The following is a 24,351-nucleotide window of genomic DNA, read 5'->3' on the forward strand; positions in this document are numbered from 1 at the left end:
CATCTCAGTCCCTGGGGGACAGAGCTTGGAGACGGTCCTTCCAGATTTTCATTGTTATTAGTTGTATTATCTTTTCCTTTCTGGTTATAATGTCACATTAGTATTTTCTTAAGGATCGGAACTAAGGTTTAGCATTGAGTAAATAAATATATTTATTTTAAACTGTTCATTTTGGTGGAAGTTTGATTTTATACTGATTAACACTTGTTTTCCTTATTTTATCAATAGGAATAACTTTTAAAGGAAGTTTATTTTTGGAGATAGAAAAAATATTTATTTTTTTCCTGAGATTTTATTTTAATTTAAAAATTATTTTCTTTCTTTCTTAGATTTTATTTATTTGTCAGGGAGATAGAGAGCATGTGTGTATGTGCACAAGCCGGTGGAACAGCAGAGGGAGAAGCAGACTTCTGGTTGAGCAAGGAGCCCAATGTGTGACTTGATCCCAGGATCCTGGGATTATGACCGGAGCCAAAGGCAGAGTTTAATGGACTGAGCCACCCAGGCATTCCATTTCCTGAGATTTTATTTTATTTTATTTATTTATTTATTTATTTTTTTTTTTAAAGATTTTATTTATTTATTTGAGAGAGAGGCAGTGAGAGAGAGCATGAGTGAGGAGAAGGTCAGAGGCAGAAGCAGACTCCCCATGGAGCTGGGAGCCCGATGCGGGACTCGATCCCAGGACTCCGGGATCATGACCCGAGCCGAAAGCAGTCGTCCAACCAACTGAGCCACCCAGGCGTCCCTTATTTTATTTTTTTAAAGAATTTTTTTTCTTTTCCTTTTTTAAAGATTTTTTTAAATTTATTTGACAGATCACAAGTAGGCAGAGAGGCAGGCAGAGAGAGACAGGAGGAGGAGGCAAGCTCCCTGCTGAGCAGAGAGCCCAATGTGGGACTCAATCCCAGGACCCTGAGATCATGACCTGAGCCGAAGGCAGAGGCTTTAACCACTGAGCCACCCAGGCGCCCCTCCTGAGATTTTAAAGAAGGAGAAAATATTATTTGAAATCTTTATCTTTTCCCTTCCTCTTTCCTTTCAATTTGTCTTTAATTCATTAATTTAAAGAGAGCTAGAGAGTGCACACATGCGCATTAGGGAGGTTGGGGGAGGGACAGAAGGAGAGGGAAGGGGAGAGAATCTTAAGGAGACTTATGCTGAGCCCAGAGGCCAACTCGGGGTCTTCATCTTAGGACCCTGAGATGGTGACCTGAGCCAAAATCAAGAGTCTGACACTTAACTGACTGGGCCACCAGGGGTTCCTAATAATTCATCTTATATTTGATCTTTTCATTATTGATCTATTTAAAATATAAATCAGGAAGGAGGAGGTTATCGGACATTAATTATAATGAATGTTTTTGTAAAACTGTTTCTGACTTTCTTTGTAGTCTCCCATATATGCTCGGAATATGACCATCCCTTGTTTTTTTTGTTTTTTTGTTTTTTAAATTTTGCTTAAAAACTTTTGGGGTCTTCCCATTACTTATGACATAAAATTCAAAAGTCCTGGTTTAGAGGCACCTGGGTGGCTCAGTGGGTTAAAGCCTCTGCCTTTGGCTCAGGTCATGATCTCAGGGTCCTGAGATCGAGCCCTGCATCGGGCTCTCTGCTCAGTGGGGAGCCTGCTTCCCCCTCTCTATGCCTGCCTCTCTGCCTACTTGTGATCTCTCTGTCAAATAAATAAATAAAATCTTAAAAAAAAAAAAAAAGTCCTGGTTTGGTAGACCAACTCTGGCTCCAGCCTACTTCCCTATTCTCTGCTTTTCCTCCTACACCTGAAGGGTGTTCTCATTGAATCAATTTCCCCTTCTTAAACCATGCTCTTCATCTCCATGTCTCCTTGTGAACACTTGCTCTCTTCTCTTTGGCTAGAATTTTTTTAAATTCAATTAAAAAAAAAAACAGTATATATACAATGAACCTGTGGTGTTGTATTAGTTCCAGGTGTTCAAGAGAATGATTCAGCAATTCTATACATTACTCAGGGCTCATCATGAGTAATGCCCTTCATTTATTTCACCCATCACTCCCTGCCCCCACTTCCCCTCTGGTAACTGTCAGTTCTCTGCAGTTAAGAGTTAAGAGTCTCTTTTTTTCCTTCGTTTTTTTCTTAAATTCCACATATGAGTGAAATCCGATCATATTTGTCTTTCTCTGACTGACTTATTTCACTTAGCATTATACTCTAGCTCCACCATGTTGTTTCAAATGGCAAGATTTCATTCTTTTTATGGCTGAATGATATTCCATGGTATATATGTGTATATATACATACGACATCTTCTTTATGCATTCTTCAGTGAGTAGACACTTGGACTGCCTCCATAATTGGGCTATTGTAAATAATACTGCAACAAACACAAGAGTGCATGTATCCCTTTGAATTAGTATTTTTGTATTCTTTGGGTAAATACCCAGTGGTATGGTTACTGGATCATAAAGTAGTTCTATTTTTAACTTTTTGAGGCACCTCCATCTAGTTTTCTGCAGTGACTGCACCAGTTTGTATTCTCAGCAATAGTACGTCAGGGTTCCTTTTTCTCCACATCTTCACCAATACTTGGTGTTTCTTGTGTTTTTGATTTTAGCCATTCTGACAGGAGTGAGGTGATCTCTCACTGTGGTTTTGATTTGCATTTCCCTGATGATGAGTGACATTCAGCAACTTTTCATGTGTCTGTTGGCCATCTGTACATCTTCTTTAGAAAAATGTTCATGTCTTCTGCCCATTTTTAATTGGATTTTTTTGTTTTTTTGGGTGTTGAGTTGTATAAGTTTTTATACATTTTGTTTTGTTTTTTATTTTTATTTTTATTTTTATTTTTATTTTTTTTTAAAGATTTTATTTATTTATTTGATAGAGAGATCACAAGCAGGCAGAGAGGCAGGCAGAGAGAGAGGAGGAAGCAGGCTCCCTGCCGAGCAGAGAGCCCGATGCGGGGCTCGATCCCAGGACTCCGAGATCATGACCCGAGCCGAAGGCAGCGGCTTAACCCACTGAGCCACCCAGGCGCCCCTTGTTTTGTTTTTTAAAAGATTTTATTTATTTATTAGAGAGATCACAATCAGGGAGGTAGGATAGAGGGAGAAGTAGGCTCTCTGCTGAGCAGGGAGCCCAATGTGAAACTGATCATGGGATCATGACCTGAGCCGAAGGCAGATGCTTAACCAACTGAGCCACCCAGGTGCCCCGAGTTTTTATATATTTTGGATACCAATTCTTAATCAGAGGTGTCATTTGCAAATATATTTTCCCATTCTGTAGGTTGTCTTTTTGTTTACTGTTTCCTTCGCTGTGCAGAAACTTTTTATTTTGATGTAGTCCCAACAGTTTAGTTTTGCTTTTGATTCCCTGGCCTCAGAAGACACATTTAGAAAAAGTTGCAATGTTTGATATTGGAGAAATTACTACCTGTGTTCTCTTCTAGGGTTTTTACAGTTTCAAGTCACACATTTGGTCCTGGCTAGAATTTTCTTCACTTACTTTTCTGCCTATCCACTCTCCATTTACCCTTCAAAAACTGGCTCAAGACCATCTTCCTATGTTGTTGGCTTGCTTTATTTTCCTTTGCAAGCATAATTTGGTGAGCTCACTTCTGTTATGATACTTGTTAGATTTTGTTAGTTTTTAAATTATGTTTCATCTCTAATCTGTGAGCAAGTTAGGAAAAGCTCAGAAGTCTGATTATCTTGGTTTGAATTCTAGCTTTGTCACTTACTAGGTACATGCCTTTGGGCAAGTAACTTTAAGTATTCTATGCTTTAGTTCTATTGTTTATAAAGTAGGTTAGTACTAATATCTTTCTTAAATGTTATTGGGAGAACTAAATGTGATAGTCTTCTGATATTCTGAGATACCATTTTTCACATGCTAAATAATAAATGTTAAATATTTATTTTTATGGCTGTTTTTTCCACCTTTACCAGTGTCTGCAAAAAGAAGGCCCTTGATGTTTTTTATTTCTTAAAGGGAAGTTTTTCTATACAGACTTATAAATTAGTCATTTCAGTTAACCTCTTATAATTTGTATGTTTATCATAAGAGGCTTTGTTGTCTTAAAACAACATTCGTTTTTACTGGGAGCTGGATTATTGTTTTGTTTTTAAATATGCGGACATTTTCCAACTTTCTTATGCCAGAACAAGTAATGAAGGGGCAAGGTAAGCACCCTCTACTCCTTTACACAGAAGCTGGTGTTATCTTTCTGAGTCACAGTTAATGCGCTTGGAGTTGTCTGACAAATCTCTTCTCCTGTCTCTGCAGGCCTTGTGTAGAATCACCCGTCATTCTCCTACTGCCTTCCAGAATGTTATTGAGAAGGTGGGACTAAACTCAGTGATAAACTCCCTGGCCTCAGCCATCTGCAAAGTTCAGCAGTACATGTTGACCTTATTTACTGCAATGTTGTCTTGCGGGATTCATCTTCAGAGGCTAATCCAAGAAAAGGTTTGACTTTGATTTCACCCATTACTGTATTTTAAAAATTGTTGTTGAACCATTATAGTTGCAAGAGAAAACAAGTAATATCATCTCTGTAGAATTTATTTTTCTTCTCAGGGGACCTTTTTGAACTTTGCCAAATCCCTGTACCACAGGCCATTCATCTGAAGATGTTGTATAAAGGTCTTTTAGTGATTAAAATAGAAATCCAGTAAATGGCTCTGCCTGCATATCCCATTTTATTAATGAAAAGTTGGAAAATTTATGAGTCCTTCCTTTGTGCTGATATTTCTTATGGCTCTTGTTTCTCAGCCCCCATCTCTTTCCCCATATGCTTTGTCTTCCCTTTATATCCTTTGTATCCTCTGGACTCATTTACCTGGACTCATTTCTTGCCCCTTTCCTTGTCCAGTATTTGGCTAATACAAATCACCTGGATAACTCCTTTTCTTCTCTCTTTAGCTTACTTTCTTTCTACTCCTTTGATAGTCCCTTATTTTATATATATTTTATGTGTAGTGGAGTTTTAAAATATTTAGTTCTGATCACAGAACTGCGTGGCTGTGAAGAAGTCTCTGTGGTAGCCTTCCCCAGCATGTCTTCTCAACATGTCTATCCGCTAAAGAATGATCCAAGAACCAGAAGCAATGGGCATCACCAGGGAGAGGGTTGGAAATGCAGCCCTTTGGGCCCCACCTTGGGCCTGCTGAATCTGAATCTACATTTTAATGAGATCTCTAGGTGGTTTGTTTGAACTTTATGATTTGAGAAGCCCTGTCCTAGAATATTAGTGTTGGGTGAGGTGTTACCAGGTAGAAAATGTGGACCATGTTTGTCTATATATTTTTGGAAAACTTTGAGTCAAAGTGAAAGAGATAGTTTTAACTGTACGGTCTTTCCCAGTGTTTTATATGCTCATGGGTATTTCGAATCTTCTCAAGGGGAATGTAGTGTTGGCGTTCTTTAAACGTACTGGACCAATTACCCTTTTTTTTAGAGGGGAGATGCTTGTCAAACTGGAGTTTTGGGAACTTGGTAAACATAGTGCTCTTAACAAGTGGAGAATAGAACCACTTACGTACACTGTTGCCTTGGTTCTTGTGTGTTAACAGTCCACACATTAAATCCTGGTTTTTATAATAAAAGTTACATTTCAGTAATTATGAATAATTATCTGATTTACATAGTAAACTTGATCTGTCAAAATCAAGCTGGAGAGTAAACCACTTCTTGCCTATACTCTGATTAGTCTGATTTAGATTCTGTTAGGAAGTGTGAGCCTCAGAGAAACCTATTTTTTTTCCCAACAGTCTGTCTATCTAATTTCCACTATTAATTTTCCAAGTCATTAAATATTGTTACATTGTATTAGAGAAAGCCCCACTTGAGTAGTTTTCTGTGTAAATTGTGATAAGAGAGGCTGAGAGTTTTTGCAGTTTGTTTTTATCCCACTCAGAACAGGTATGGATTGATGGAGTTTCAAATATGGTATTTCACAAAGGTAGTAAAATAAGATGCATTGATTAATGTGATTTTGTAATTGCTTTATAATATGTAGTATTCCATGGACTTTAACAAAAGGAATGATTGAACACTGAAATGTATTGAATAAGTAATCTTTTAATTTTGAGTAGTATTGGTGCTGAAAAAAATTATTGTGGTAGAAAAGATGTAATACAAAATTCACAATCTTCACTATTTTTAAGTTTATAGTTAGTAGTGGTAAGTATATTCACACCGTTGTGGAACAGATCTCTAGAACCTTTTCATCTTGCAAAACTGAAACTCTGTGCCCACTAAACATTAGGGTGCTGTGTTTTAAGGAGTCTGGGTTTTATGTGAATCTGTTTTAGTAGGCCTCTGACGGGAGCCAGGGAGCCAGCAGAGAAAGGGGGGCGATGCCTGTGCCTGCCTTTCTGGGGTAGAAGTCCAGGTTCCTCAGTGGGCTTCTGTTGACATCCCATGGGTACAGAGAGCCCCTCCTTACTGTTGGGCAAGGGTGTGATTCCACACTCTCCATAGGCCTTCTTTGATGCCCCCCCCTGGCTGGGAGTGGGGAGGGCTTCTCATTTACTGTCTCCCCTGCCACTATGGATGGGACTGTGAGCCTCATTTCTGGTGGAAGTTGCTAAAGGTGCAGACTTCCACTCTCCTTCTCTGATGCTATCTTGGGGAGAGAAAAAGGAATCTGGTTACTCCTATTATGGATGGGGGCCCAGGCTTCCCACATGGCCTGTATTGACACCAGGGTTGGGGGCGAATGGCTGTCATTGGGTGGGTGTTACTGTCAGCTCTCCACTTGCTTTTTTGTGGTATTGCCTTTGTGGGGAGAGTGTTGGCTATTGAGGTTAGGAGTTTAGGCTCCCCACTTGCCCTGGGCTGATGGGGATGGGGTCATGGTTTTTCTGTGATGTTCAACTTGAGTAGAGTAGCTCTTGTTTGAAAGTTTTTGATCTTTTGGGGCTTGGGCTGCCCTTCCTTGGTTCTTTGGCTTGAGAGAGCTGATTTTTCTTATGTTTTGTGCCTATTGGTGTTTCTAGGTTCCTGGATATCCACTCAATCCAGGATATCGGTGGCAAAAAAAAAAAAAAAAAAAAAAAAAAAAAAAAAAAAAAAAAAAATCCAGTGAGTTCATTGCCATGTTGATACTCAGATCCTGAGTTTCCTACTGGTTCTGTCTTCTCTCTACCTTTCAGAGTTGTCTTATGTTTGTTTATATCCAGCATCGAGGGTTTTTAGTTGTGCTTAGTGGGAAGAATAGGAAAAAGTGTACCTCCTCTCTCTTGTCCTATAGTTTTTAAAATGTTTCTATGACAGGTCAGCATATGCAGTGAATTCTCATTTAAAATGTAAGATTCTATTTGTAATTAATTAAAAAGTATTACCATTTATTGAACATTTACTATGGGCCAGTTAGTGACTTGCAATCCTGGGGTATTCACAGATGAAACTTTGTGTGTTGAGTAATTTTGTCAAGTTAATGGAGGATGTCAGTGCTAGAGCTAATGCTGATGCCAGACAAATGAGGACACAGAACAATTCTGCATAATGTTGATCCTCTGAAGAATGTAAAACAGAGTAATGTGATAGCATGTCTGTAATAGGCAGTGTGCAGGGAGTGCATGTAATGATATTACCTGGGTGTGTTTGGGGGAAAGTCAGGGAAGGCTTCTCTGAGGAGGTGTCATTCCATCTGAACCCTGAATGACAAGAAAGAGTTTGCTCTGTGAAGCTCTTGGGAGGAAGAACTTTGTAGTTCAGCTTCCTTGAGGTGTGAGAGATCTTGGGAGGGTCTGGAATGAAAGAAGACCTGCTGAACCTAGTGAGCAAGGGGTGGGGACGAGACCATTGGAAGGAGGCTGGGAACAGAATGAGACCTAGATCATGTAGGTTAGTGATACTGGCCTTCCTCACGAATTTTATTTTTATTTAAAGATTTTATTTATTTATTTGAGAGAGAGAGAGAGAGCATGAATGGAGTGAGGGACAGAGGGAGAAGCAGACTCCCTGCCAAGCAGGGAGTCTGATCTGGGGCTCCATCCTGGGACTCCGGAATCATGACCTGAACAGGAGGTAGATGCTTAACTGACTGAGCCACCCAGGCACCACTGTTTTAATTTTTTTATTTTTTAGGATCTTATTTATCTGACGGAAAGAGAGAGAAAAAAACTAACACAAGATTGCGCAAGCAGGGGAGCTGCAGAGGGAGAGGGAGAAGCAGGCTCCCCTCTGAGCAGACTGCCCCGGTTGAGCTGGTCCTTGAGCCACGTGATCTCAGGACTCTGAGATCATGACCTGAGCAAAAGGCGGACACTTAACTGGGGAGCACTCAGGCGCACAGTGGTGTGTGTTTTTCATAACAGAAGGCACACACGGATGACTTGGCTCTTTCTTTTCCCATCCGAAGAGTGAGCAGTGGCTTCACGTCCAAGTCTACTTGTTCTAAGTTTCCTCACCTCCTCTACTTATAGTGGTTTTAGCAGCTGTCGGTGATAATTGCTGAGGCATTTTGTTTTGGTATGGGTGAAAATATCATTCTGACTTCATGTCTTAATTGAAATTGCTCTATAGAAAAAAGCTTTTATCAACTGCGTGGTTACCTTGAGGAACGGTTTACCTAAGATTGGCTTAGTGACTGGGTTTTGGAATCATGAGTTGGTTTTTCTAGTAGTCTCCAAAGACTTAGTCTTTAGGATGGGGACTCGAAGGGATACTTTGTTCCCTTAAGGACTCATGGATTTTAATGTTTTTGTATGTTTCCATTGTGGATGATGTTCTTTTTAGTACTGATAGTGTTGCTTCTTTAGCCTGTGGAAGCCTCCCTAAGTGGCCTCCTGGGTCCTTTAGTCAGAAATCCAGTAGTCTTTAGTTTCCTGCCTTCTGATGGAACAGTGTGTTTTAGGCTTCTCTTGCAGGTTTCATGCGCTGCATCTGGAACCACTCGTTCCTCCAAAGAGCCCCGGTTCCTCTAGTGGGAAATAATAGTTAGAGACTACAATGTGATAGGAGTATTCACTGCTACTGGGTTAGTTATTGTTTTGAGGCACTCCCAACAGATAGAGCCAGGAAATGACTTAAAAATACATCTGCTTATGCTGGTATTTCCAATTTCAGTATTTTGGTTAATTTATTTTATATGATATATATAACTTATAATTTAATAATAAAATTATTTTATTATTTTACAATAAAATAAAATATATTTATATTATTTATATTTTATATTTATATAATAAATTTATATATATACAATAAATATGTTTATATATTTATACATACATTTATTTGCATATAAAATGTATAATATATCACTTATATAAAAACATATATATTTATAGTCATATATAGTTATATTATACAACTTATATATAGTATATAATTATATCATTTATAATTATATGTAATATTTATGTAATTATAAATATATAATATATGAATATTTATATAATGAATATAATTATATAATTGTATTTATATAATATGTAATATATAAATATATAAAATATAAATAAATGTATATATAAATATATATCATATGTAAAATATATAAATAAATGTATATATACATAAATATAAATATACTTATATATTTCTATATGTATATATATTTATAAATGTATATTTATAAAGGATATTGAATTATATATTTATATAAAATTTATATTTTATTAAAATATTAAAAATAATAGAATATAATTTATATACTTCTTTAAGTTGCAAATCTTGCTTTCTATTGACATTAACATAATTTCTTATATGTTTTACAATATTTATAGAAGTTTCAGAATAATAGTGATATTTTTAATATTGTTATGATTTCTGAACACAACCTAGGATTTTTGTGCAATTGTTTTAGTGCTTAGGGTATGTCCAGCTAGATGTGTAGTCAGATTAGTATGTGGTAAATTCTTTTCAAATAATTGTTTTTTGTTTGTGTGTGTTAAAGCACCAACATAATATACCCTTAAGTATCATTTTCTTTTTTATTTGAGGGGATTGCTTTACGTTTGATTTAATTTGTTTTATAATCATATAAAATGTTGGTATGGTTTTAATGTCAGCTTACAAAGAATCCATTCACAGGAAACTGTTTTCCATCTCTACTCTTTTCACTTGTTCCCTTCTTTACCCATCGAATGTAAACATTTTTATTAGTATCTGTTTAAATTTTCTGTTTAAAGAAAATGGAATATAAGCAACTATGTCTCTCTCCCTATATCTATTTCTCTCTTTATATCCATGTAATTTATCTATGTATTTATCTCTGTATATTTGGCTCTAAAATTTTCATTAAATATTTTTTTATTTTTTAGTTTTTTTATTTTTAGTTTTTATTTTTATTTTATAGTTAATTTATTTTATAGATATACTATTTATATCTAGCTCTTCATTTTATCTACCTCCTCCCTACCTAACCCCCCCCACCATGGTCCTATATCTATGGGTAAAGGATTAAGAATTGTACTTTCAGTTAACTTTCCAGCTTTTTCTGGAAACCTAAGACCAACCTGTCGTTTGTGAAGTTGTTAGGAGAGAGACTGGTGCCTGTGGGCTACCAAGCTTCTAAGCCAGGCTGACTCCCATAACTACCCAGTGTGGTACTTTTCTTACTATGCCGAACTGTGCTTCATTGGCTATGGCCAGAGCAACTTCAGATGCTGCCCGCCCAGCAAGCTCTGGTTCCTGAGCAGACCGGTTGAAAATGTGATCTATGGTCGTCTTTTGTCTATGGTCGTCTTTTGCATCAGTATGTCTAGTTGACTCTGAAATGACCCCTGGTGGGTGCTGTATTATTCTCTTCTTTCTTTAGACAAAAGGACAGCATATGCCATTTTGCACCTTGTGGGTTTTTTTCTTTTTTTTCCATGTAGTAATGTATTTCAGAGATCACTGCATTGTTGTTAATAGATATGTTCTTGTGCGTGCCCCCCACCTTTTTAAAAACAGTGCTTCATAGTGGATGCACTACATTTTATTTATCCATTCTGTGTTTGAAAGATATTTGGCCATTAGGTCTCTTTTATTATCAGGCTAAAATATGAAAACTTGAAAAAATTTTAAAAGAAAATATAAGTGGCTATTTTTATGACCTTGCTGTAGGAAAGTTTTCTTAAAGTGTAGTATCCAGCACATAAAAAATAGCCTATGTATAAAAAGGAAAAGACAAGACAAAACGAACACAGGCTATGGAGACTTACTTCATAGAAGAAGAATCTAGAATGGTCAATAATGTTGGGAAAAGATGCCCACACTGATTGTTGGTGAATAAAATGAAGGTTAAAATGAGTTAGTTTCATATACTTTAGGTTGGCAAATACATAAGTCTGACAGAGTTGTTGGTGAAGGTATAGACCAGTGGGAACCCTCCTAGGTAAAGTGGTATAATCACTTTAGAGTGCAATGTCATACTCTCTAGTGAATTTGAAGATGCACATAGCATAGCAATATTTCCATTAAGAACATATCCTTGTACAGTTGTATGCAGAAACAGTATTTGTCTCACAGCATTTTTGTAGTATCAGAAGGTGGCACACAGTGTGTAAAAGTCAATCACAAAGGATTGGGAAATTAAATTGTAATATGTCCATATGATGGGACAATACATAGCAAGTAAAAATGAGTTAGTTAAACTGAAAATGTATTGATGTGGGTAAATCTCATAAAACTGAGTGAAAAAGGTAAGCTGAAAAGGATATGGACAAAAGAATAACATACACAAAGTTTAAAATACGCAAAAATATTTACCTATTTTTTATGGTTACATAATTCTGTTGTAACCACCAGAGTTCTGAGAACACTTACCTTTTGTAATAGAAGGCAACAGCGTCAGCTGTGTCTCTGTAATATGTTGTTTCTTTAAACAAAAAAAAAAAAGGAATTTAGGTTTATTTTTTTAAATACTAAGATTTGATAAAGTTGAATGGATTTTTATTTTATTTATATATTTAAAAAAATATTTTTTCCAGTGTTCCAGAATTCATTGTTTATGTGCATAAATATTGAATGTATTTTTAAAATCACTTTTCTGTATCCTTGAGAGGTTTCATAATTTGGCTAAAAGGATTCATGTTCTAGCACTCAAGTTATAATTTACCTTTTCTTCACTTTTGAAGTTTCTGATGATCTCTAAGGAGCATTCAGTAGTTTTCTCCTCGAGATTGTGTGTGTGGTGATTGTAGCTATGGTGTTAGGTGTGATAGTCTTACTACCACATGGATAATTTTTACCTGTATGCAGTATGGTCTGAAAGGAGAACCATAGTAACATCTCATAGATACTCACTTGTGATTTTTTTTTTTTTTTTGAAGTGCAAGAATTCTTCAAAAATTCTGGTGTTAGGGTACCTGGGTGGTTGGTTGGGTATCTACCTTCAACTCAGGTCATGATCACTGGGGTCCTAGGATCAGGCCCCACCTCCCTGCTCAGCAGGAGTGGTCTGCTTCTCATCTTCCTTCTGCCCCTCCTCCTACTTGCACATGCTCTCTCTCTTCCCTCTCTCTCTTTCTACAATAAATAAATAAAATCTTTAAAAAAATTATGGTGTTTACTAATAATATGACTACCAATAAAATACATAAATCTTTTAGTTTACGTTTATTGAGTTCTAGTATCATTTGTGAGTCTAAGCTTCCTTTTGTTCTTTAGGAATGTACTTGAAGGTAGAAACACTGTAATATGTATTTTTTTAACAAATATTTATTTAAACTCAATTTAGTGAACATACACTGTATTATTAGTTTTAGGGGTAGAATTTCGTTTCATCAGTTGCATATAACACCCAGTGCTCATTATGTCAGGTGCCTTCCTTATTGCCCATCACAGAGTTACCCCATCCCCCACCGACCTCCCCTCCAGCAACCTTGTTTCCTAAAGTTCAGAGTCTCTTAGAGTTTGCCTCCCTTTCTGTTTTCATCTTATTTTAATTTTCCTTCCCTTCCCCTATGTTCATGTGTTTTGTTTCTTAAGTTCCACATGTGAGTGAAGTAATATGATCCTTGTCTTACTCTGACTGACTTATTTTGGTTAGCATAATACCTTCTACTTCCATCCATGTCTTTGCAAATGGCAAGATTTCATTCTTCTTGATGGCCAAGTAATATTCCATTGTGTGTATATACCACATCTTCTTTATCGTTCATCTGTCAATGGACATCTGGGCTCTTTCCGTAGTTTGGCTATTGTGGACATTGCTGCTATAAACATTGGGGTGCAGGTGCCCCTTGAAATCAATATGTATCCTTTATATAAATATCTGGTAGAGTAATTGCTGGGTTGTAGGTGGTTCTATTTTTAACTTTCTGAGGAACTCCCATAGTGTTTTTCACAGTGGCTATACCAGTTTGCCTTCCCACCAGCAGTGTAAGAGGGTTCTCCTTTCTCTGTATCCTCACCGCCATCTGTTAGGTTAGGTCCTCAGTTCATTTTAGCCATTCTGACTGGTGTGAGGTGGTATCTCATTGTGGTTTTGAATTTGTGTTTCCCTGATGATGAGTGATTTGAACATTTTTTCATGTATCTGTTAGCCATTTGTATGTTTTCTTAGGAGAAATGTCTTTTCATGTCTTCTGGCCCATTTCTTGACTGATTTCCACCCCCCCCCCCATTTGTTCTCAAAGCTTTATAGACAGTCTCAACAATATATAGGATTTTAGGGATCTTATTATCTCATTGAAAATAGTATGGATTCCTAAACCAATGAACTTTGAACATTACCACCTGTGTTTAATGGAAATATCCTGGCAGCTTGGTAATGTCGTACTTTATGATAGATGAGATGGAACGTGATGTAGGGATGAGACCCCATGTCACCATAAAAATAACAAGAAGTTATCCTTACCCAATGTATGAGATGGGATGAGATGGAACGTGTTGTAGTCTCACTCAAGGGAGCCGGGGAGTGAGTGTCTTCTGTGACAGGCTGTGTTATTAGTTGCATCACTTGTTTTGGATATAAGAACAAGTGTTCTTATCCTTTTTTTATTCTGTCTTAAACATCACAAAATTAGTCATCTTCTTTCAATTTGCAGACCTTCATGGTTGACTTTAGGCATACTGGTTTAGTTAAGGGGAGAATTTGAAGTTAATTAAAAAAATATTTCTTTAAAGAAGTTTAGCTTCCAGAAATAATATTTGCCATCTAAAAGCCTACCAGATATCCCTCTGCTTTGTGATTCAGAAAGTATCATTCTATTAAATTCACATATGAAAAAAAATTTACATAAGAATTATACAACTTTCAGTGACAACATTGCACTCTGTAGCATTGGGAAAATTATGATTGAAAAGAGTGCTTTAAGGGAAGAGGTGTATTGCTTATGTGCAATATTTGAGTTATTTAACACTGGTACTTGTGGTATGCTGATGAGATTGGGAGGTTGGCCACAGCTCTTGTGTATGCCTTCTTGTTTCTTTGTTTTGGTCTTTTGGGCTGTGGTCCATGTTTTGGACTGATGGTTTAGGAAGGTCTTGGTGCTTTTTTTTAGTGGTATAAAAAGATCTGATTGCTGGTCATTTTGTACTTATTCAGAGTGCTGCTAGCCTGGTGCAAAGAGTGGATTTTGAGTAGGCTACATATATACACTTGAAATAGTTACTTAAAAATATTTATATGCTTCTTGATTTGTCCATATATTCCATATGTGAGATTGTGTCTTTGTAACTGATTTGAGATTATAATAATTTACTGATGGGATTATTCAGATGATAGAATCAATGTCATAACCCCTTGCCTATGAATTCTGTTGAAACTGAGACAAACTCAAAGGTAAACATTATATAATAGAATGTCATTGGGGTAGATTTGGGGAGGAAGAACGCTGTTACACAGAATTTTTTCACCTCCTCAGATCTCCTTATAAAGGTATCAAGTTATTCCACCAATGCCAGAATAGAAGTGAGTGCAGTAAAATTGTGAATGGCAGTGTGAGGTCAGCAGCTGTTTGGGAGGTTGGGGAGGGAAGGAGAAGGTGTCTTCTGTCAGTCCCAGCAACTGGGAAATCCAAGAATTTCTGGCAAGTACTCACTCTCTAGCAGAAAATTCTCCACTCAAGGGGGAAAACCTGGCCTATTCTTAGATTAGACATTGAGAATTGGGGAGACTTCATAGGTTTTAGTGCGTGGTTGAGTACAGAAAGACTGGGGAGACTAGGGTGGGCAAGAGAAACATAAGCCCTTCCAGGTTTTCATAAAAACCCAAGAAAAACTCTCCTAGGAAGCCACTTCATGCTGGACAAACTAAAACTAGAATACACATTAAATATGGTAAGAATCCTGAGAGAAAAGATGCAGAGGATGTTGGATAAGGCAGCTCCTAGAAGGTGCTGTGGAGTTCAGTTCCACGAGGCCATATGTGTGAACATTTCAGAGTCACAACAGAGGAAAGAGCCCTTAAATCACAAAAATAACAACTAATCTTGGGCTATTCTCACTGTCCACAGTAGAATCTTCTCAAAATTATAAGAAATTCATTTCGTTCAGACACCAACAAGCAAAAAAGTTATGGTCAAAAATCCATGAAAAGATAGTGTAAAGGAATGTAGGAAGGTAAGAATAAGTGGTTTTGAATAACATCCCCCTGGACAGTGGACGATTATTAATAAAAACATGGACACAAAGCATATGAAATCTTTGAAACTTAATATTTTAAAAAACCAAAATGAATTAGGAAATTTGGAATGGAACCTATGGAAGAACTGCACAAGTCAGAAAGAGGAGAGGGGAAACAGAACTGGGCTATAGGAAAGTACAAAAAGGTGATATTATCTTAGGAAAGATTCCAAAATAAGGGGAAAAGCAGTGATGAAGATAATTGAAGACAGTTTATAAAGGAACACAAAGGGAAATAGGCACTAACACTTTTATCTTATAAGGATAATAAGAATAGAAAGGAGAAAAGTGAAAAAAAAAGAAAAAGCAAATTAAGGGAGAGATGAAAAGCATCCCAGTGACTGTCTTAGATATAGAGGAGACAAAATAATCCAACATTGAAGAAAACTAAGTCACTGAAACAGAACAAATACTAAAAACTACAATCCAGACAATATTTTCCTGAATAAAAAGAGTTCTTGAATGTACAAATCAAAAAGGACATACAGTGTATCTAGGAAAATCATTCTACAATAGCAATAAGACGACATTTTAAACAAAAGCCCTTTGAGCATCTAGGCAAAAGGACCTTGTATTTCAGCAAGTCAGTTACAAGGAAACGATAATTACACTGGCATTGGACATTTCCATAGTGACCTGTGATGTCACAGTTCAGCTCCACTTACTCCTCAGGTATTTAAGATTTTTAAGAAAAGACATTAGCCAAAGATTTTATATTCAATTACATTGGGTCTTTGTGATAAAAACCACAGGTAGATGTGTGAACATGGAAGAGATCAGTTCCTGTGAGCTCTTCCTGAGGCTTCCATCAGAGAATGAACTGCAGACAACCAAACAATGTTTGAATAAGCTAAGGCTAAGTAATGAGAATCAGGTTGATAGATTACTATGTCATTCTAAACCTGCAGTGACTGTCTCCTTCCCTCCCCCACACCCTCTCTCCCTTCCCTCCCTCCCTTCATCCATCCTTATGCATACATAGATGTGAATACACACCTATGTGTGTATATAAGTACATACAATGAAAAGGGTTTAAGTATATGAAAGTTAACCTAGTCCACTGCTTTGTAAATAAATCACTGGTGTGACTTTAAAAAAACCCTAAAAACTCTGTCTGATTATTGATGTTAGAAAATTGAAAGCATATAAAACTCATGGAACCAGGGGCGCCTGGGTGGCTGACTGGTTTAAGCCTCTGCGTTTGGCTCAGGTCCTGATCTCAGGGTCCTGGGATGGAGCCCCACATCGGGCTCTCTGCTCAGTGGGAAGCCTGCTTCCCCCTCTCTCTCTGCCTGTCTCTCTGCCTACTTGTGATCTCTCTGTCAAATAAATAAATAAAATCTTAAAAAAAAAAAAAAACCAACAAAACAACTCCTGGAACCCTGTTGTATCTCCATTAATTAAGCTTTGAAAACTCACATCAACTTGTTTAAGTTTCACAGGTTCAAACATCTGCCTTGGTTATGTTTTTCCTAAGGTAAGTGACCTCGAAAATACTTTGTAGGTGGATAATCGGTAATGCATCCTTTGGATTTCATATGCTTTGGAGGTTAAAGATTAACACATTAATTTTTAAAGGCATATCATATTGCACAGGTGAGTTTGTTCATGCTCACTGGTAAGAACGGTTTCCTTCTGAGTTATTGACTAGAAATACTGCCTTCTGAAAATTTTTTCCTTATTAATTTTGATAATAGCTGCTGTCCATTTTTATTTTAGCAGTCTAGGTTGACTGAAGTTGTTGCTTCAGATTTTGTGTTTTGCCCAAGTAGCACATTAGCAATTAATAATAAACCAGAAGCTGTAGACCACTGTTATTTGGAAGTACCAGGAAAGATCATTGAGAAATCTTGTGCATGTAAAATTTAGAAAAATTTGAATGCTAAGCCTACTCAGTTTTTTTTTTTCTTCTGAAAGTCTCTAGGCATACTGACTCAATGGTCTCTAATTAAGCATTTAAAAGATAGTAATTTATGCATATTCATCAGACCATGAGTTTGTATTGTGGTATTTTTAGTCTATCTACATTAATAAATGTGCTTTGTGAGATATTTTAGTTAGATATTTGGCTAAACTTTAAGGAAAGTGTAAACCAAAACCAATTTCAGATTTAGTCAGTACTTTAAAAAAAATTTCCATTGCTATTAAACAGGAGAAAATTGTGTCTCTAATTTCTCGTTGTTTTCCTGGAGGTGGTTATCCATTGATGGCCAGGCTGTACTCATTGATTTTTACCTGTGACAGACGATTGAAGCAGATCAGTTTTTCCTCTTGAGATTTGCAGGAGATAATGTTGAAGTTCTCTACCTCATCATTATTTTTATTCATCTAATAGCTTTGTCTTTATGGGAAGTAGTAGAGGGATGTTTTATCCTTTTGCTGAATTTTGATGATGGTTTCATTTTGTTTGCTCTGGAAGCTTCACGTATTTCGACTAATCCTTGTGTTCTGAATATTTCATCATCTCTTCGTTAGGTAGATCTGTCTACTGTGAAATCACTGCCGAGTACCATCTGATTGTTGGACATGAACGTACTATGCTATGGTTTGGTTATAGACCTACACAGTTCTGCTTTTTCTTCCCCACATGTAATATTTAGGCATGTTGAGCTGAATGGCAAGATGAATTCAAATCAAAGCTGAATACATAGTGGACTGCAAACTGAAGTAACCTGAGGTCATTTTTGGTTCTCTAAAGGTAGTTTTGATTGTTCATCCTGGGCACTGAGTCTTTGCCTACAGCCTATGGTCTTCCCTCCTCAAGTGTTATAAGACTAACACTGTTCAAGAGGTGTGGTGCATGTAGTTTAGGATTAATTTGGAGTCCTGAGCAATTAGTTGTAGGGAATCAGACAGTTCATTTTTTCAGTTATGACTAAGTGAGAATTTATTTAGGGCATAAGATGTTTTTAGGCCTCAATCCAAAGTTGTTATCTGTAATATACTGCATCTTCTCAAGGGACTCAGAGTTACTGTGTCACAAACAAATCTCATATATAGTTGTTTTTTTTTTTACTTTTAGTATTTGTTATAGTTTTTCTTTTTTCTTAACCAAAATTATAAATTATTTTAGTTTTGCAAGATTGTTAATAATGGCTGCATCCACTACATCAAGAAGAAATACAGTAGACCTCATCACTTACTTGGGGATGTTTCTATGTTTTAAAATTATGGCTGCTATTGTACAAAATTTTTTTTTGTGCCTGGAAAGTTCTCATCTTCCATTATATACTTAAGCTGTATTTCACTCCTCTTTCCTCTGTAACAAACTACTTCAAAATGTAGTGACTTACACAAGGGAAGTAATTCATTTTGCTCACAAATCTGTAATTCTGGCGAGTCTGTGTGAGCTGGAAAGATTGAGTGGGTTTGGAGAATAAATTTTCCAGATGGTTCATTCACATGAGCAGTAAGTTGCTGCTAGCCATTCAGTGGGCACCCAGCTGGGGTTGTGGGCTGGGAGCCTCATTTGCTTTCCATGTGGGCCTCCGAAGGTTGCCTGGGCTTCCTCACAGCATAGTGGCTGGGTTCCATGAGTGCTCTGAGAGGGGTGACCGGGTGGCACAGGCTGATGAGCATCCGACGCTTGGTTTTGGCTTGGGTCGTGATCTTGAGGTCATGATCTTGGGGTCATGGGATCAACCTGCATGTTGGGCTTCATGCTGCATCCACATGGAGTCTGCTTGAGTTTCTTCTCTCTCCCTCTGAACTCCCCCCTCCACTCTCTCATTCTTTCTAAATTAAATAAATAGATCTTTAAAAAAAAAAAAAGTATTTCCTGAGAGAAGCAGGCAGAGGCCACATGGCCTTTTCTGACCTGCCCTTGGAAGTAATGCAGTGCCCTCCACCCCCAAGCACATTGTTAGTGTTTGCTATGGAAGAAGACAGTGAAACAGGAAGTGAGGTAGATACAGTTCTTGCTACAGTTATGATTTACTTAACAAATCCCTTGTTTTGGAGTATTAAGATTGTTGCTTGTGTTTGTTTCTGTCATGTAAGCAACACGACCACAAACATCATTGTACTTAAAGCTCATTTTCATCACTTTGTTAGGAGAAATTGTAACAGCTGTGTCAGAATAACATTTTTAAGGCCTTTGAAAAATAACTCACTTTCCTCCCAGCTGGAGGAAAGGTTGAACACTTATTTTCATATGGGATATATTTAAGATTTACCCATTTACCCATGACCATGCCAACACTGGCTGCCATCCATTTTCATCTTTGCTGGTCTACTTTGCAACGAAATGGAATCTTATTCTTCTGAAATTTGCATGTTTTGTCTACTAGTGAGAGTAGATGATTTATTTCCTTGTTTGGCAGCTTAGAGTTCTTTTATCAGTTGTTTGCTAGTTCATGTTTTTTAACTGGAGTGTTCATAAATTTTTTATTGGTAAAAGTGATTTATACATATTTCAAATACTTTTTCCCACATTATTTATTTATTTTGACAGACGTATAGTAGCATAAGGCTGTTCCCCAACCCCTTATTTAAATTTAAATTTTTAACGACATGTTTGGAGTCTTTCTAATGTAAGTAGAAAAGTAAACCCTCAATAAATGAATAGACTGTTTTTTATCTTTTTTATTTGCTAAAGTCTTAAATATACCTCTGATTGTTTTCCTCTTTTTATTGTTTTATTTAGGTTTCTCATACACATTTCAAAACTTTCATTCTTGTAGCCCTTTATGATGTGTTTTGGTAATTGTATGGAAAATACATTATTTAGTATTTTTAGTTACTTTAGGATTTTTAAATTGGACAAAAAGCCTTCAGTCATTATATCAAGCCCGTGAAAATGTCAGTGTAATCATCTCCATTTTACTTTAAAGTTGAGGAAATGGAATCCTAGAGAGGTTATTTTGTCAAGGAATGTGGTGTTCGTACTCTGGTTTGCTTGGCTCCCAATTGCAAGTTCTTTCTCAGTCCGTATATTATGCTGCCACTGCAGTTGTTTGAGTTCTCTTACCACACACTCAAAAGCTATGGTTTTCTTTGTTGAGTCATACATTTCTCTCAAGTGTTTTCTTAAATGGTTTGTATTTTTGTTGTTCTTTATCAAAGGGATTCATCTTTTCATGGCCTAGTAGAGTGAAGACTATGGAGCTTTCAGTTCTATGTAGCCACTTTCCTAGGCACTTGGAAAAGAAAAAGCACCAGTTATATTTTTGGCATAATGCTTTTGGGCTTGAATGCATAAATGCTAAATCTATGAGTACTTAAAAGATTTAAATGTTTAAAATATAAGAAGATGCATTTTAATATACATAAAAATCTGTGGAAAAAGTATTCACCATTTGTAACAGTGTATTTAAGTTAATACAGATTTTCATTTTCTTGATTTCTTATTCATATTAAAATCTTATGCTGTATTCTTTGTCAGGGAGCTGTATCTGTTTATTTATTTATTTTAAGATTTTATTTATTTACTTGACAGAGATCACAAGTAGGCAGAGGCAGGCAGAGGGGGTGGGGAAGCAGGCTCCCTGCTGTGCAGAGAGCCCGATGTGGGGCTTGATGTGGGGCTCGATGCGGGGCTCGATCCCAGGACCCTGAGATCATGACCTGAGCTGAACGCAGAGGCTTTAAGCCATTGAGCCACCCAGGCACCCCGAGCTGTATCTGTTTAAATACAGATTTCCTTTGTGCATTGCCATGAATTCTTTTTAGTTCCTTGTAAGTTGGAATAAGGGATATGTTATCTTGTTCATAAAACTTTGGATGGCTTTAAAGTAATACCAAACTGTTTAGAAAGTTTCTCCTTCTAAATTGACTGTCATTGATGTTCATTATATTTGCTCTAAACTCAGAGTTAGAAACTTAGCTAGAATGAAAAGATGGATAATAACAAGTGTTGGGAAAGATGTGGAAATGCAACTCTCATATATTAGTGAAGAATAAATTAGTACAACCACTTTGGAAGATCATTTGACAGCCTTGATTAAAGCTAAAGAGATACCTACTTCTTGACTTAATAGTTCTGCTCTAAAGCATATATCCAAGAGAAGTGGATATATGTGTTATTAGTTCACAAAAAGACACAAATGAGAATGTCCATAGCAGCTTTACTCATAATAGTCCCAAACTCCAAACAACACATATGTTCAGGAGTAGAATGGATTCATATATTTTTTTTGTTCACATAGTAGAACATTATACAGCAGTAAAACATAGACTGCTTCTGCATGGAACACAGCTTTCACACCATTATACTGAAGCCAGGCAGTGGAAATTTTTAAATTTATTCTTCTTCTTTTTTTCTTTAATCTTTCCTGTCTCCCCTTTATCCTGATTAATTTAGTGCTTTATCTACTTTGTTATTTTTCAAAAAACCAGCATTTGACTTATTTATCATTTACCTTCCCCCTGCCATTTTCTCTGTTATTACCTTCTGCTTACATCTTTATTTTCTTAATTTTTATGTTTTTTTCCTTCAGTTTTTTTGTGTTGGGAATTTAGTTCTCATATTTTTGTTCTTTCATTTTCATTTACAAATGTACTTACAGGTTGTATTTTCTTCTGACTGCTGTTTTAAATATATCTCATAGGTTCTGATACATAATGTTCTTACTATTTTCAAGTTTTTCAATTTTGGTTTGTAGGGCTTTTAAAAATAGTGTTTAAAAAATTTCTGGGTGTCAGAATGGCCAAAACCAATAAGACAGTAAACAACAAGTGTTGGAGAGGATGTGGAGAAAGGGGAACCCTCTTACACTGTTGGTGGAAATGCAAATTGGTGCAGCCACTTTGGAAAACAGTGTGGAGATTCCTTAAGAAATGAAAAATAGAGCTACCCTATGACCCTGTAATTGTACTACTGGGTATTTACCCCAAAGATACAGATGTGGTGAAAAGAAGGACCATCTGTACCCCAATGTTCATAGCAGTAATGGCCACAGTCACCAAACTGTGGAAAGAGTCAAGATGTTCTTCAGCAGACGAATGGATAAAGAAGATATGGTCCATATATGCAATGGAGTATTATGCCTAAAAAAAAAACTTTAAAAAACTTTAAAAAAAATTCCAGGTATTAGGATCTTTTGCATTATTGATGCTTATTGCATCAAGCTAATAAAAATTCCTTCTTCTCAAACTATTCCAAAAAATGGAAGAGGAAGGAAACTTTCAAACTCATTCTGAGTTTCAATTTTGCCCTTATAACAAAACCAGATAAAGACATTACAAAAAAAGAGAATTAGAGGCCAATGTATCTGATGAACACAGATGTAAAAATCTCAACAAAATATTAGCAAACCGAGTCTAACAATACATTTAAAAAAAATCATTCACTACAACCAAGTGGGATTTATTCCCGGAATGCAAGGATTGTTCATTACTTACAAATCAATCAATACATCACATCAACAAGCGAAGTGATAAAACCATATGATAATCTCAATAGGCACAAAAAAAGCATTTGACAGAAGATCATATATAAAAAACCCACAGTTAACATCATACTCAATGGTGAGAAGCCAAGAGATTTTCCTGTAAGTTCAGGGACAAGAGAGGGATATCATTCTTGCCACTTACATTCAACATAGTACTGAAAATCTAAGTCACAGCCGTCAGACAAGAAAAATAAAAAGCAACCAAATTGGTAAGGAAGAAGTAAAACTTTCACTATTTGCAGATGACATGATACTGAATATAGAAAACCCTAAAGATTCTACTTAAAAACTGCTAGAACTGATAAATGGATTCGGTAAGGTCACTGGCTACAAAACCAATGCACAGAAATCCATTGCATTCCTATGCGCTAATAATGAAGTAGCAGTGAAATTAAGAAAAATCCCATTTTCAGGTGTACCTAAGATAATAAAATCCCTAGGAATAAAATAAGGAGGTAAAAGACTAGTGTTCCAAACTATAAAACACAAAGAAATGGAAAGACATTTCATGCTCATGGATTGGAATTAATTTTTTAAAAAAATGCCCATACTACACCCAAAGCAATCCACAGATTTATTGCAATGCTATCAGAATACCAACATTTTTCACAGAACTAGAACAAATAATCCTAAAATTTGTATGGAATCACAGGAGACCCCAAAAAGCCCAAAGCCTTGAAAAAGAAGAGCAAAGCAGGAGTTATCATAATCCCAGATTTCAAGATATACTACAAAGCTGTAGTAATCAAAACAGTACGATTCTGACACAAAAATAGATATACAGATCAATGGGACAGAATTGGGAGTCCAGAAATACACCTGTGCTTTTATGGTCAATTAATCTACGACAATGGAGGCAAGAACATACAATGGGGAAAAGACCGTCTCTTCAACAAATGGTGCTGGGAAAATTCGAGCACTTTCTTACATTATACACAAAAATAAACTCAAAATGGATTAAGGACCTAACTGTGAGACTTTAAAACCATAAGATTCCTAAAAGAAAGCTTGGTAATTTCTGTGACATCAGGTGTAGAAACTTTTTTTTTTTCTTTTAAGATATGTCTCCTCAGGAAAGGGAAACAAAGGAAAAATAAATTACTGGGACTACACCAAAATAAAAAGCTTTCAACAAAACAGAAAGGCAGTCTACTGAAAGAAGATATTTGCAAATGGTATAGTCAATAAGGGGTTAATATCTAAAATACATAAAGAACTTACGTAACTCAATGCCCAAGAAACCCAAATCTAACTAAAAATGGGCAGAGGACCTAAAAACACATTTTTCCAAAGAAGACATACAGATGGCTAACAGACCCATGAAAAGATGACTCAACATCACTAACCATCAGGGAAATGCAAATCAAAACCACAGTGAGATATTGCCATACTCCTACCAGAATGACT

General features: G+C 36.4%; 1 protein-coding gene across 1 annotated transcript in view; it reads left to right on the plus strand.

Annotated features, from left to right (window-relative positions):
- ULK4 (unc-51 like kinase 4) overlaps positions 1-24,351 on the plus strand; it is a 583,110-nt gene that overhangs the window by 119,930 nt on the left and 438,829 nt on the right. Inside the window, exon 21 of the mRNA XM_032861108.1 lies at positions 4,271-4,453. Within this exon, the coding sequence (XP_032716999.1) occupies positions 4,271-4,453 (183 nt within the window). The remainder of the gene's footprint in view (positions 1-4,270; positions 4,454-24,351) is intronic.

Source organism: Lontra canadensis, unplaced genomic scaffold (assembly GCF_010015895.1).
Source record: "Lontra canadensis isolate GAN:19392208 unplaced genomic scaffold, GSC_riverotter_1.0 scaffold20, whole genome shotgun sequence".
Taxonomy (NCBI): domain Eukaryota; kingdom Metazoa; phylum Chordata; class Mammalia; order Carnivora; family Mustelidae; genus Lontra; species Lontra canadensis.